Below are 15,470 nucleotides of genomic sequence, written 5' to 3' on the forward strand. Positions count from 1 at the left end.
TTATTACTGGCGTAGGCAATTTCAGTCCATTGGATGCCAATATGCCATTCGCAGTTAGTTCAGTAGCGTGGATGGAGAGAATAACGCGTGGCTGGAGGAACAATTGAAAAATGGATAAGATAATACAACAAAAGGATGGTAAGTATAAACATTATTATATTGGTTTTCAATTATTAATTATTGTTTATTAGATCAAATTATGGACCTGCAGGCTCAATTATTGCAACAGCACAAAATATTAGATAACAGCAAAGATAAGGATGGTAAGGCCTAATACATAATGATTCTATTTATTTGCTTTTATTCATTTGTGTTTTGTAGCTCAAAGTTTGAGTCTACAAGCTCAGCTAGGGGAAAGGAATAAATTGAAACGGAACAGTTTCCAAACAGTGAAGGAGGTTTTTCCAAACTCAAACCTAACTGAACATGAGGATGAATTGGCATTAGGCGAACACAGTCAGGTACCTAAACTTTTCAAATAAGAATTCAAAATAAGTATAGAATTTTAACAAACAATTATTTATTGTTTAGTTATTCAGTCTACCACCTGACAGTGTGTTAAATTTAAATTCTGTTAGTGCTGCACTAAAAGAATCATTAGTAATAAGTCCATGCAGCGAAGAAAGTGAACAATTGTGGGACCATATTTGGGCTGAAAATGGGTGTGGTACGGAAACCAAGAAATAGCACAAGTTCAACATGAAACATGGATTAGGTACTTTTTGGTTTTTTGTCTATTGAAAAAGTATTTTTAATGCTATTATTTTGCATTCACAGAATTTTAGCGGGGGATCAAGTAAAGTCTGGAAGTGTTACAGGATGGAAGAGTGAGCCTACAGTTGAAAAACATTGAAAGTGCATTACCATTAAGGTATGAGGTAAAGTAATAGAGTATGCAAATTGTCTAATGAGAAGTACCATCTTGTGTGAATGAATCCTGTGTAACAGCAATCCTTTATAGTTCTGTCACAGCTAGAAGCCTCAAATAATTCTGCTTCTCTTGCTAAAGAACAACTTGTCCTTTACGTTCAGAGTGTTGGTGAAGCTGGTTACTTAAATGGCCCTAAAGATGTTTCATTTCGTTGGCATTGCAGCGATGAACATCATACATGGACTTTTTAGGTATGAAAGGAATTTTCTTGAAAATTTTTTAAATTTATGACAAAGCATTTCTCCTGCTTTTTGCCAACCATGTCTAATCTAAAAAAAAAATTTATCCAATAGGAAAGGATTTTCAGCATACTGGGAACACAACTATCAACAATGCAACATTCTAGGGGTGCTATTTTATCATTCAAGAGCCTTATACAATGATTATCATCTGCAATTTGTATGGCCTTTCCCAAGCTTCTGCCAGAAGTTGAATCTATAAGTCATGTAAGTCACATGAGCAACAATTGAGATGCTTAATGGTGTTGTTTTTCTTTTCTAGGCATAGGTTAATAGTAACATTGGATCTGAAAAGATTCTTGGTTGGGGCAAGACACTGAATAAATTGTAATGATTGAATGGATGACATGACATTTCTATACTTAATTTGGATTCCCGAGACGGTATTTGATATTAAAAAAATTGAAGTGCATATCTGGGCTCCCTTCCTTTCCGTAGCCCCGTTTCCCCTTGACTCGTAATAAGCCCGTAGGGGGTCATGCCCCTACTGTACGGTATATATAAAAATAACATATACCGAGGTTTGGAGGGCTCTGGCCGGAAAGGGGACGTGGGGTGCCGCTTAGTCCGATGATGTGTTCACGGAGGGCGATGTGGCTACCCACAAATCCGAACTAAAGGTTAATCGCTCCTGTAAAAATGTTCCAAATCTTCAGCTCTTCTTCCGGCTTCTCTTAGCCAATCACCGGGTAATCTCCCCGGTGGGTCAACAAGGCAGTGTCTCCCCCTGCCTGGGTTGACGGCAACTTTTGAAAGGGCTATTGTGCCTTTTTAAAGTTGCAAAAATAATTGTAATGTGCAGAGAATTGTCAATAAAATTGTTTTTATAAAATTTTTTTTTGCAAAATTTGTTTCTTTCATTGTCTGTGACACACATTACAATTATCAACTTTTTTTTATTTTGCTTTGCTTTATTTGTTTTTGTCACCTTTGATGGTAAGCATTGTTTCCATTGGTTTATCGTTTATCTGTAAGCATTCTATTATTATCCAGGGATCGAACCCTGTATGTTCGGCATGCCGCGCCGATGCTCTACCAATGAGCCATGAATCATATGATGTCAAGATGGCTTTTTTTCTAGTCACTTGTGGACTTGCATTTACACTTAGAATAAAACTGAAATGCAATTCTCTCTTCTACATTTTTTCTACTTCATTTTAATACATCTACTCAGGTTTGAACCCAGGGTAACAGATATCGAAGCTAAAGGCTCTACCACAGAGCTATGAACCGTATGAAAGCAATAGAAAGATAAACATATAGTTGTGAAAGACTGCATAAACATCCTAGACGATAACATATGATATGCGATAATAACATATTTAGATATATCTCGTGGCTCAATGTTAGAGCTTCGGCGTAGCACGCTGAATGTCTGGGGATCGGTTCCCATACGAGTAAAACAAAATACAAAATTACTTCAAAAAATATCCAGGTATTACGCGTTGTTCCTTGAATCTAAGTTGAAGAATTCAAATAATGTAATAAATAATAACTGAATACTTACAGATACACGATAAACCAATGGAAACAATGCTTACCATCAAAGGTGACAAAAACAAATAAAGCAAAACAAAATTAAAAAAAAGTTGATAAATGTAATGTGTGAACACAGACAATGAAGGAAACAAATTTTGCAAAAAAAAAAAAAAAAAAAAAAAATTTATTGACAATTCTCTGCACATTACAATTATTTTTGCAACTTTAAAAAGGCACAATAGCCCTTTCAAAAGTTGCCGTCAACCCAGGCAGGGGGAGACACTGCCTTGTTGACCCACCGGGGAGATTACCCGGTGATTGGCTAAGAGAAGCCGGAAGAAGAGCTGAAGATTTGGAACATTTTTACAGGAGCGATTAACCTTTAGTTCGGATTTGTGGGTAGCCACATCGCCCTCCGTGAACACATCATCGGACTAAGCGGCACCCCACGTCCCCTTTCCGGCCAGAGCCCTCCAAACCTCGGTATATGTTATTTTTATATATACCGTACAGTAGGGGCATGACCCCCTACGGGCTTATTACGAGTCAAGGGGAAACGGGGCTTCAGAAAAGAAGGGAGCCCAGATATGCACTTCAATTTTTTTAATATCAAATACCGTCTGGGGAATCCGAATTAAGTATAGAAATGTCATGTCATCCATCCAATCAATACAATTTATTCCGTGTCTTGCCCCAACCAAGAATCTTTTCAGATCCAATGTTACTATTAACCTATATTGAGAAAAGAAAAACAACACCATTAAACATATCAACTGTTGATCATGTAACTTACATGACTCATAGATTCAACTTCTGGTGGAAGCTTGGGGAAGGACATACAAATTGCAGATTAACATCATTGTATAAGGGTCTTGAATGATGAACTAGCACCTGTACAATGTTGCATTGTTGATAGTTGTGTTCCCAGTACATGAAAATCCTTTCCTTTTGGATAAAATTTTTTTTGGTAGATTAGACCTGGTTGGCAAAAAGGAGGAGAAATTCTTCGTCATAAATTCAAAATTATTTGAAGAAAATTCCTTTCATACCTAAAGAGTCCATGTATGATGTTCATCTCTGCAATGGCAGCAAAATTAAAACATCTTTAGGGCCATTTAAGTACCCAGTTTCCCCAACACTCTGAACGTAAAGGACAAGTTGTTCTTTAGACAGAGAAGCAGAATTATTTGAGGTTTCTAGCTGTGACAGAACTATAAAGGATTGCTGTTGTACTGGATTTATTAACACAAGATGGTACTTCTCATTAGACAATGTGCATACTCTATTACTTTACCTCATACCTTAATGGTAATGCACTCTGTGTTTTTTCATCTGTAGGCTGACTCTTCCATCCTGTAACACTTCCAAACTTGATTTGATCCCCCATTAAATTCTGTGAATGCAAAATAATAGCATTAAAAATACTTTTTCAATAGACATCAAACCGAAAAGTACCTAATCCATGTTTCATGTTGAACTTGTGCCATATCTTGGTTTCCGTACCACACCCATTTTCGGCCCAAATACGGTCCCACAATTGTTCACTTCCTTCACTGCATGGGCTTATTACTAACGATTCTTTTTGTGCAGCACTAACAGAATTTAAATTTAACACACTGTCAGGTGGTAGACTGAATAACTAAACAATAAATAATTGTTTGTTAAAATTCTATACTTATTTTGAATTCTTATTTGAAAAGTTTAGGTACCTGACTGTGTTCGCCTAATGCCAATTCATCCTCATGTTCAGTTAGGTTTGAGTTTGGAAAAACCTCCTTCACTGTTTGGAAACTGTTCCGTTCCAATTTATTCCTTTCCCCTAGCTGAGCTTGTAGACTCAAACTTTGAGCTACAAAACACAAATGAATAAAAGCAAATAAATAGAATCATTATGTATTAGGCCTTACCATCCTTAGCTTTGCTGTTATCTAATATTTTGTGCTGTTGCAATAATTGAGCCTGCAGGTCCATAATTTGATCTAATAAACAATAATTAATAATTCAAAACAAATATAATAATGTTTATACTTACCATCCTTTTGTTGTATTATCTTATCCATTTTTCAATTGTTCCTCCAGCCACGCGTTATTCTCCATGCACGCTACTGAACTAACTGCGAATAGCATCCAATGGACTGAAATTGCCTACGCCAGTAATAATGAGTCTGAGCGGTAGATGGCTACGTGTCGGAAAAAAAGAAAAAAGTGCGATTTTTTATTTTTTTTCCGCCATTTTTTTTTTTTTTTTTTTTACGTAAAACGGATTGCCATATGAAACGGATTGCCATACAAAAAAAAAAAAAAAAAATAGCCACGTCGCCCTCCGTGAACACATCATCGGACTAAGCGGACCCCCACGTCCCCTTTCCGGCCAGAGCCCTCCAAACTTCGGTATATGTTGTTTTTATATATACCGTACAGTAGGGGCATGACCCCCTACGGGCTTATTACGAGTCAAGGGGAAACGGGGCTACGGAAAGGAAGGGAGCCCAGATATGCACTTCAATTTTTACATAATTAATACCGTAATACGCGGGAATACACAGGCGACTGATGGAGGGAAATTCAATTCCGTACTTCAAATTATTATAACTTTTCGTCATCACATCCCAACCAGAAACCTTCGCAGGTTCACTATTGCTATTAATCTAAATTAAGAAAATAAAACATAGATAAGCATAAGACGTTCTTATTGATATCGCTTACATGGTACATAAATTCATCATCTGCCATATTCCTGTAGATTCCTGGCAGGAGCTTCTAAAAGGCTATGCAGTTGCAAATGATCACCATAGCCAAAACTTGAATACGAAAGTTTGGAAGAACCCTTCGTGTTGGACACAGAGATCTTCTATGGGCTTTCCGGTTGGACGTTCCATGCACCATAAAAAACAGATAGGTTACAAAGTTGGTTGTTTTGATCACTAAACGTTAAGATAAACAATGTACCTGGTATCGGCAGTCTTGACAACAATTTCCATTATAACATCATATCACCTGATTTTATGGAAAAAGAATTTCGTAGGCGACAGTTCAGAATAGAAATGGTTGCACTCAAATCTATTGACAGGTGAGGATTAAGGAATGTCGCCTTAGGGAGTGCAAACCGCGATTTTCAAAATTATTAAATGCTTGTTAGCCATTGAAAGATTGCTGGCTGACGCAGACAATAGTTTGGGACATGATTAATGAACTGCTTCGTGGATAAAGCTCGTTTTTTTTAGTCCTCTCCAGGATGGCATGAATTCCAGCATGTTCTACACATGTATCAGCACTTAGCGATACACCAATTAAAACAATTAAAAAATTTAAAATAGTTCCACCTTTTAATGTTTTGGACTCCATGATTCATCTTCGTTGCAATTGTGAAGGCAAGACAACTGACCTATGGTGATTTATTCATCGCACTTGCCATAACCGTTTTCCCAATGTATCAGCTTTTCCGCCAACAGTAGTTTACTAATACAACATTGACGATTAAAACTAGAAAACTAAACAAACTCAGCAGAAAAGCATTACCAGGGAGTAACATCTTGCATGTTGACGAAGAATCCTCGGTTTATCATGTACATGGCAGAATATCCACATTGCCTAGATGGCGCAATCCTTTGCGTAATCACACAAATAGTAACTAAAGCATATTGAATTGAAACAAAATTTAAATGAAGTTTTACCCAACAGCCAGCTGCACCTCTGAATTCCAAAACTATGTCTACACATTCATATCAAGCTTTTCCAGCATGTCTCACCTTTGGCATTTGTTTAAATCATTCCTTCAAAAATTTTTAATCAATGTAAATAAAGTAAACAATTGATATTTATGTGACGTCAGAGTACCATTTAGCTGTCAAGCATTCCATACAAGATAGGCATTTTGAAGAATCAGTGGCAGCAATCAAGTGCTACAATTTGAATATGGGCTAGGTGTTATAGTCACTGAGGGCTCTCAATCCCTAAACTGAACCTTGCTCACTGATGTGACAATCTATAAAAGGATTTAAATCTTAATTAATGAGACATGCAGGATACTGTATAAAATTATAGTAAAGATGGTACCAAATGCTGAGTTACTAGAAATTTTGCCTGGGAAATCTCCAACTGACCATGTGAAACATAAGTCAGCTGTACTGCATTTGCAAATCCAGTGTTCAAGTAACCATGTACAATCCATGTCTGAAGGAATGAATGAGAAAATTAAACAGGAATCTACCGCTAGATGGCCATAGCAGTAAAAAAGAAAATAAGGGCAAAATTTTTTTTTTGGGGGGTAAAACGGATTGCCATAGGTTATAGCCTTCCCCCAAATCAAGACCTTGCAAAGGTCAAATGTGAGCCCACAGAAAGACTTTTCAGTTTTGCCAAGATAATAAAAGGGCAACTACATCAATGATAAAAACTTGATTATAAATGAAAAATAAATTCAGCTAAAAAGCTTAGCGGGTAAAACTGTTCCGCCTTATTTTTAAAGAAAGTTTATAGCAGACTGCACGAGTCTCTAAATCACCCACCAAACACAAACCCTTAGAGTTACCATTACTATTGCACGAACGGACCGTTACCTGTTGTGCTGGATATTTTTCTTCGTTATTATTGTACAATTCTTACAGCATATTTTGGTTAACATTGCCATGGATATGATTTGTAATTATGTGACATTCTTGTTGTTTTTTTTTTTTTTGCATTTGCACTTTATTGTGTAGTATCTGATTTAATAAACGAAAAAAGACGGGAACATCAATGATTTACGAATGAACAACCACCAATCAAAAGATGCCTGCCTTAAGGTTAAATTCACTTGGCATTTAAGGAGTTCCGAAGTTCCAAGATGGCAATTTTGAAGCCATTCTTTCAGCAATCAGCTGTGAAACTGCGCCGGAGATCGAAAACGGCGCGATAGTGTAGAATGGTGTAAATCAATTCAGAACCTTTGGCATGGCCAGCTTGGTTCCGTCTTGTTACAGTTTTGCCGATTAGTCACATTCATTATTTTGTAATGCTCTAAAAATGGTCATGAGTGAGGTTGCAGTACCCTTTAACTCGCTTTCTTACAACGAACCATTCGGGCTATTTGATTTTTAAATCTGTACTAACCCATTTGATATTCAACGATATCCCGAGACGTTACGTGCTGAGCAATATTGAAATAAAAGGCCAAAATTTTTTTTTTTTGGGGTAAAACGGATTGCCATAGTAAACCTTGGATTAATACAGCAGACGACCCACCAAACGGTATAGCCATCTATTGGTATATGGCAATCCGTTTTACCCAAAATAAAAATAAAAAATATTGGCCTTTTTCTGTTTTATTGCTATCGCCATCTAACGGTCACGTTTCTAGTTAATTCTCTACATACACTGACCGAAAAAAATTTTAAGCCCTACTAAATAAACCCGACTAAATAAGCCCGACTTTCTGTTTTTTACGGTTAATTTAAAAAGTAGAAGCCTAATATAAAAATATACCCCATTTTCGTGATCAGCGATCAATTTCGAATCGGAATAATGTATTTTTAATGAAATCTAGGATTTGAAGAAAAGTGGAAAAGTGGGAAGGCCTTCTTACTATTTCAATTTTGGCAAAATTTTCGATTTCGCTTTAAATACATGGTTTCGATGCAGAATTGAACGGACATCACGAATATGAGGGTTGTTTTCTCGTGGGCTTCATAGTTTTTGAATAAAACGTAAAAAGCGGTAAAAGCTGGGTTAAAAAATAAGCCCGGGCTGATATTGTCGGGCTTAAAATTTTTCCTTTTAAAAAATAATAGCATTAAATCTAGATATCTATAGATGATTCTGATTCAAAATTAACCAAGGAACACGAAAATGGAATTTTTTTTTACGTAGAGCTTATAGTTGTGAAGTAATCTAAAATCTAAAATTAGTGTGTGTGCGAATCGAACCATTACTAGCGTGCCAGTACGCTACAGCGTTAGCCTGACACATCAAAGTTCTTTGATTATTCAAAAACCATAAATTCTACGTAAAAACAAATTTCATTTTCGTGTTCCTTGTTAAATTTTGAATGAGAATTATCTATAGATATCTAGATTTAATGCTTCCATTAGATAATCAATGCAAACCATCACTAGATAACTATATATAATGATTCTGATTCAAAATTTATATCGAATTCCAAGAGATGTAATTTTTGGCCGATTATGGCAAAAGTGGTAAGGCTATAGCGTTTCCACTTTTCCATTGTTGGCTAAATTTTAAATTTCGCTTAAAATACATGATCTCGATTCAGAATGGACTGCTTATCACGGAAATCAAATTTATTTTCTAATGGGCCTTGTGGTTTTTTAATTAAACTTTAAAAACTAAACAATTAGAAAAGTCGGGCTTATTTAGCCGGGCTTATTTAGTCGGGCTTAAACAAATTTTTTACAAAAACTGACACTCATCGGAATAATGTAATATAATACACTGCAACAACCAGCAACGAGCTTTTATTATTCAAACACATAATTTATACCTTAAACACACCATTCTCATTATTATTAGAATTTAATACATCCTTTTGCTGCAGTACAAAGTGGACTTCAAGTTAATAGTAATAATAAATAAATTAAGTAAATAGAATAGAACAAAATAAAATAACGTTTAATAATATGTTGATTAAATAAAGTTATTAGTTTAAAATTTTTTATTTTTATATGGCTAGAATATGTAAAGTTGTCCTTAGAGAAAAAACTATAAATCTGATCGGTAGATGGCGATAGCAGTAATACAAAATAAAGGCCAATTTTTTTTTTTTTGGGGGGGGGGGGGTAGAATGGATGGCTATAAATGCGAACACGATAGACACCATCTATTGCCGTAATTTTGTACCGATAATGTTTGTTGTACCTTGGAAATAGTCTCTATCCAAACATTTTGTAAATTTTATTTGATACATTAGTCATCCAAAATTAACTCAAATGGAAAATACTACGTTATATAAAGAGCTCAACAATATTCCGTTGGCTGATGATGATCCCCAAGGTGAAAATTCCTTCATATTACATTCAATTCATACGTTGTTTAACTTTTCGTTTCGTTATGGCTGCAGCTGTCATTCCGTCCGATGGAGAGGAAGCAGGCGTAGAGCGCCATTCATTAGACTCTATGTCTTCTCGTTTTACCAATGATAGCTCAGAGCATCCCCTTTGTGGTGAATCGACCATATATAGTTAGATATTCATTACTAGATTTAAGATCATGAAGTGTTACAGATGGAGATATCAACTTGGATGAACAAGAAGAAAAGGCGCGTCTAATAGCCCAAGTTATGGAACTCCAAAACACTCTCGATGGTATATAATGTATTGTTGCTAAAAAAAGTGTCAATTTATTTTTGTGTATATCGTTGACAGATCTCTCTCAACGTGTGGATAGTGTTAAGGAAGAAAATCTGAAGCTGAGGTCAGAAAATCAAGTTTTAGGGCAATATATAGAAAATCTAATGTCAGCATCTTCAGTCTTTCAATCAACATCTCCAAAAATTAAAAAAAAATAAATACTCTGGTCAAGCAATTACGTGAGCCACCACAGCTTTTAACAATTCATCATCATTCTTTTTTAGCATTATATTTATAATTTTGCCCACTAGTCTTATTGACAATAAATTTCCACTGCACTGAATTTTCTCGAATCATTTGAAAATTTATCCAGCGAACCGAGTTGACATGTTGTTCGAACAATTTAGTTGGCACACAACGTAGATACACTTGTGCCAGCTGCGACTGTCGGACCCATTTTGGCCCTTATTTTGCTGACGCAAGCTTTTGGCCAACACATGTATCACTCTTATAGGTGAAAACATTGGTGTGTTTGGATATCCTTGCTTTTCTACTATGAAACTACGCAAACCTTTGCGCCATAAGATACGCTACCCTTTTCGTGAGCGCAAATATTTGGAAAGAACCAGAAAAATGTAACAACTGTGTGCGGTATTTTATGGGCAGATTCAAAAAAAGAATCTGTTTCCTTGTAACAGCGACTATTTTATCACTGACCTTTTTAATGAAAAATGGGCCGCATTTGCTGACGATACAATTTTGACCTCATTTTATTCCTTTCTTTTGGAGTATCCTTGTCGATATGGCAAAATAATACTCCAAGTGGGTTATTGCAAAACTTCCTATTAGTACAACAAAAAAAAAAGGAAAAAATTTTGAGCTGTAAATGGTAAGAGCCCAATTTGGGACCTCTTGTCCACTTGCTGTTTATAATGCTGCATCTTCTTTTTGTGATCAGTATTGGTCAAGTCACCTAGTTATAACGGATAAATGAAGAGAACGATGTGAAAGCGAGACGATCCCTGCAATTGCAGTAACCTACATTTGATCCAAACTAGTAGAGGTTATACCTGCTATCTTATGTTTCGCTGATGTCCTTATTATACTCATCAGAGTACAAGAAACAGTGTACGTATATGCAGAATATTCATATTTACAGAATAGTTGTATCCCTTTATTTTTAAAACGTCGTAATTAGTAATAAACATAACTGGAGTGACGCAATGAGTTATTTTATGCGTTTAAATCTTTTCTTTTTTTTTTTTTTGCATTTCTTTTTCCCCTGCGGAAAAGGAAACGGGAAATACACGGTCGACTGATATCCGCGTTTGACCAAACAGTGGATTCACATGACTTACGCTACGACCCATAAATGAGAGTGAGCGAATGATAAATTTGAAAAAAAAAAAATCACCGGAAGTTGTTGTGCTGGGTTGTGCAGCACGCAATACACGCATAAACATTGAGAAACCATTGCGAGGTGATTGAAAGGGGTGGTGAATACAAGGAAAGCAACGGAGCTATGTATCGTTGAAAAAGAAATAAAAACTCCTTTTCGAGTGACGGCAAAATTCAAGTTCAGTGCTCAACACACGATCGTCCTGTCAACGGTCTTTTAAACAATCACGAACACCGCGATTCGTGAAACGCCTCTATTCCAAACCGAAAAGCGGTTCCAAAAGGAGGTTTATAGATGACGACATTGTTTTGCTTTTTTCCTTTGTTTTCTTTTTTTTTTTCAAGTCTGAGCCACTCAACGGAAACAGGAAAACCATCAATTCCGTCTCCCTACCCCCTCGATTTTCTCCTCTGTTATCCCATTTTAAGAATATTACAATGAACCATCCCTTCGTGTATTACTAACATCCTTTCTCGACGATGATCTACCTCAATAACGGAGCTTTTCTAAATGATCATGTTATTCGAAGGCACATGACCTTAAAGGTTGAAGCCTACGTGGTAGAAAAACGCATACAGGTATATGGGGGTAGGGGGGGAGGTGAAATAGAGGGGGAAATCCCAGCATCATAACGGTATCTCGTTCTGTTAGAATTAAAAGAGGGAGGAAAAGAAAAAGAAGTGTCTGGATCAACACAATCTTTTCTCTTTGTTTCTTTTCCGATGTTAAAAAATCTATAAGAAAAGCTATCTGATGGATCCCCATTGGAGGTCAGCGAACTCTCGAACAGCACGACATCCGATGAGAAAAGTTGGATAAATTTGGTTTTTTATAAGACGATTTAAGCTGCCCTGGACTAGAAGACATGACTGTACTCTAGAGAGAAAGAGAGATAATATGTAGAACTGAAGGGAAGGAAGGAGAAAGAGGGGGGAGGGATTGACCCCGACTGCATAACAAACGGTTGTAGCCTTCAAGCTCCGTAAACGTCACAAAAGGAAGGAAAAGGTTTGGGGTTTGGCCCAGCCGCGAAAGGTCCCGTCACGTCAGTACTTCTGTGTCCTCCGAACCGGACGGACGAATTATTTTCTGTGTGTGTGTGTGCTACCTTGCAGCTACTAAAACTACGCATTGTAACGCCTTTCTTGTGTAACACCATCGATTTAAGCGGGCACTTTTAGTGCAAGGAATTGCCAAAGTAAGTACAAAGTTAACCTATAAAGTAAAGTGTGTCGTCTATGGTGTGTAGTAATAAAGCTCAAAATATAGAGCAATGGTGTTCTGATTAGAAATTCGATTTTTCAACCATGTCGTGAGCCGAAAATTTCTCTTTCCCTTTGTGCGTGAATGGTGGCTGTATCTTTTTCAGCAATAGGAAAACCAATCGCTGTTGCGTTTGGTTGTAATGAGGTAATTGAACTAAACCAATGTTCCACATGCCAGCTGATTGGAAACGTATCGTTGCATAAGATTCTAGTTTTTCTGGTGGGGCGGGAGTTTCTTTCCTCTTGCGATTTCTTTTCTTTCCCGCAGGAAATTGGCAAAGATTGTAGTTTTATTTGTTTTGTCAGTGACGCCCATTACTCACACACCTTTCATCCTGTTTATTTGTTTTCAATGTTCCTGTAAACATGTCAGCTAATCTAAGACCCTATTTCAAGGTTCGTTTCGTTTCTTCCCAGCAAGGATTAGATCCCAGAAGAAAGAGATAATCTCAGCAGCTTTGAAAAAAGAGGTCATCAATTTGACTCTTGGGATCTTCCTTTTCTTGCAAGCCTGAAAGATGATGAAAAATTTGGTACTAATCCAGATGGCCTTCGTGGCCATCTACAGTGCGTCGATACGAGATTCAATCACCTTCGACGGGCCGGAAGCTAGCCCGTGGTTGCGGGACCCACGAATTGTTTTAGACGATGGTGTTAGTGTCCCGCCCGCACTCCGTCTCAATCCCGAGAGCTATCACCACTATGACGAAATGACTACGTTTCTGAGGGCCGTTCATGTTGCCTATCCCCAATTGACGTCACTGTATTCAATCGGCCAATCCGTCCAAGGTAAAACACACTGTCTGGCTGCATCCGGCCGCCATTTGGTTTTAAATATCATATGATCTACATTGCATATTTAATTCGCTTTGCAGGCAGAGAGTTGTGGGTATTATTGATATCCACTACCCCTGCAGAAAGAACGATTCTCAAGCCAGAGGTGAAATACGTTGGCAATATCCATGGCAACGAGCCCGTAGGCCGCGAACTTCTCCTCCGCTTGATTCAGGTACCAGAGCAAACATAAGCCATGCATTTGTTAAAGCACCATCTCAATATTTCAAATCCAATTTGAACCCATACTTTTAGTATTTGCTGGTGAATTATCCAAAAGACGACTACGTCAGGTTTCTAATGGAAACGACGAACATTCACATAATGCCGTCGATGAATCCTGATGGATTTGAAGTATCACGAGAGGGCGACTGTGGGGGCGTGCAAGGAAGGTGAGTGCCTTTTCAACCTGTGGGCGTTGATGACGTCATGTCAATCTCTAGTCTAACCCATTCATTGTTTTTGACTTTGTGATGCCCCTATTTTTAGATACAACGCCAACGGAAAGGATTTGAACCGAAACTTCCCAGACCTGTTCAGAGGAGGCAAAAACAATGGAGATCCGCAACCGGAAGCAAACGCCATCGCTCGATGGATGACTCAGAGGCAATTCGTCTTGTCGGCCGCTTTCCACGGCGGAGCTTTGGTGGCTTCCTATCCATTCGACAACAAGGAAGTGACATTGAATTTGCCCCATCTGAGCGGACGTTATCAACCGTCTTTGACGCCTGACGATGACACGTTCAGACATTTGGCTACGACGTATTCGTTCAATCACCGAAAAATGCACTCGGCTGGCGCCTGTTTCCCAGGCGACTCCGTCTTCCCCAACGGAACGACCAACGGAGCCGCTTGGTACTATTTGGCCGGCGGGATGCAAGACTACAACTACGTGTGGAACGGTGTCATGGAATTGACTTTGGAACTCGGCTGCTGCAAATATCCGAGGCGAGACCCTACCTGAATATTGGGAAGATAATAAACAAGCCATGCTCAAATACTTGGGCGAGGCTCACCGCGGAGTTCGTGGCCAAGTGTTCGACTCACTCGGCAATCCCGTGCCCAATGCTAACGTCCGCATCAAAAGCCGAAATTTCGGTTTGAAAACGACTCCGCTAGGTGAATACTGGCGTATTCTAATGCCCGGTGTTTACACCCTCCAGGTATGTAATCATTTCAAATGTATGGTTTGGTCGTTGAAATTATATATTTGTTTCGTTTGTAAGGTCGAGGCTGATGGATTCGCCACGCACGAAGAGACATTCCAGGTGGAGGACGGTAGACACACCCTTCTTAACGTGTCATTGCGACGAGGAGATAAGGTAATCGCAGCATGTTGACCTGCTAATTGACGTACATAATGTTCAATGTTTTTGCATGTACATAGAATTCTGGATCCAATACATTCAATGATCGATTTCCATTGCCACAGCTTCAACCGTCTCAACCTCCTAGAAGACAATCTGTGTTCTCGTCATTAAACAAATTTTTCGGCGCGTTTGGCCGTGCAAAATAAGAATTTATTCGCCGCTAATGAGGCTTTTCATGTTTGATATTTTATCCCACTGGATTTTTTGTTTTTAATTATAGTTCCTGTTGGTTAAAATTGAAAAGAGACTGTGAATTTGCTACCAACAATAACGAGAATAATGGGAAATACACCTCTTTTTGTCTTCCAATTACGTGCGATGATACGATGTTTATTATTATAGTTTCTCGTTAGGTGACAGACCGATACGGTTCGACTGAATGCGCATCTCCAAAAAAAAAGTAGAAGAAAAGAGAAAACGGGCATAAAATGACCAACTGACGCCGTGAATGCTTGTATACACGACAAGTCATCACCCAAAATGATGAAATTCGGGTTAGTAGACCGACACCAAAAAGAAGTAGCCGCGCTCTCTTTTAACACAAGCCAAGGGTACGTTAGCTGCGGTGTGGCTAATGGAGGTGACCACCAATAAGAAAAGAGGACTGCTACGATATACTACATATTCCTCCTCTCTTTTTTTTTTTTAGAGACACTTGGTGAAAGTTTCT

At 38.0% G+C, this 15,470-nt stretch overlaps 4 protein-coding genes and 1 long non-coding RNA gene across 6 annotated transcripts in view; 3 read left to right on the forward strand and 2 right to left on the reverse strand.

Annotated features, from left to right (window-relative positions):
* Positions 1–2,941: 2,941 nt before the first annotated feature.
* LOC130697595 (uncharacterized) lies at positions 2,942–4,757 on the reverse strand. 2 transcript variants are annotated; one of them, XM_057520520.2, is made up of 7 exons: positions 4,682–4,757; positions 4,557–4,628; positions 4,359–4,498; positions 4,105–4,288; positions 3,951–4,042; positions 3,699–3,881; positions 2,942–3,627 (listed from the first exon to the last, which is right to left on the reverse strand). In XM_057520520.2, exons 1-5 carry the CDS (start codon positions 4,707–4,709, stop codon positions 3,978–3,980), a joined length of 489 nt encoding a protein of 162 aa, XP_057376503.1. In that variant the 5' UTR covers positions 4,710–4,757; the 3' UTR covers positions 2,942–3,627; positions 3,699–3,881; positions 3,951–3,977. The 2 variants fall into 2 exon arrangements, with proteins under 2 accessions (XP_057376503.1, XP_057376502.1); XM_057520519.2 differs by having other exon boundaries at positions 3,699–4,042.
* A 1,568-nt stretch (positions 4,758–6,325) lies between these two features.
* Positions 6,326–6,807, reverse strand: LOC130697616 (uncharacterized). Its single transcript, XR_009002885.1, has 3 exons — positions 6,706–6,807; positions 6,487–6,634; positions 6,326–6,422 (listed from the first exon to the last, which is right to left on the reverse strand). It is a non-coding gene; the product is annotated as an uncharacterized LOC130697616 (long non-coding RNA).
* A 962-nt stretch (positions 6,808–7,769) lies between these two features.
* Positions 7,770–15,470, forward strand: part of LOC130697588 (mitochondrial amidoxime-reducing component 1-like) — a 28,067-nt gene continuing 20,366 nt past the window's right edge. The window contains exon 1 of the mRNA XM_057520511.2: positions 7,770–7,774. The gene's annotated coding sequence lies outside the window, so the exon portion shown is untranslated. The remainder of the gene's footprint in view (positions 7,775–15,470) is intronic.
* LOC130697602 (short coiled-coil protein B) lies at positions 9,490–10,275 on the forward strand. Its single transcript, XM_057520532.2, has 4 exons — positions 9,490–9,636; positions 9,704–9,805; positions 9,867–9,947; positions 10,008–10,275. The coding sequence occupies exons 1-4, from the start codon at positions 9,573–9,575 to the stop codon at positions 10,148–10,150; spliced, it is 390 nt and encodes a 129-aa protein (XP_057376515.1). The 5' UTR covers positions 9,490–9,572; the 3' UTR covers positions 10,151–10,275.
* On the forward strand, positions 12,380–15,109 carry LOC130697583 (carboxypeptidase M-like). Its single transcript, XM_057520503.2, is given in 8 exon segments — positions 12,380–12,529; positions 12,993–13,385; positions 13,472–13,605; positions 13,686–13,822; positions 13,920–14,375; positions 14,377–14,593; positions 14,657–14,752; positions 14,818–15,109. Coding segments are annotated over 7 exon segments (1,440 nt in total). The 5' UTR covers positions 12,380–12,529; positions 12,993–13,114; the 3' UTR covers positions 14,947–15,109.

Source organism: Daphnia carinata, chromosome 3 (assembly GCF_022539665.2).
Source record: "Daphnia carinata strain CSIRO-1 chromosome 3, CSIRO_AGI_Dcar_HiC_V3, whole genome shotgun sequence".
Taxonomy (NCBI): Eukaryota; Metazoa; Arthropoda; class Branchiopoda; order Diplostraca; family Daphniidae; genus Daphnia; species Daphnia carinata.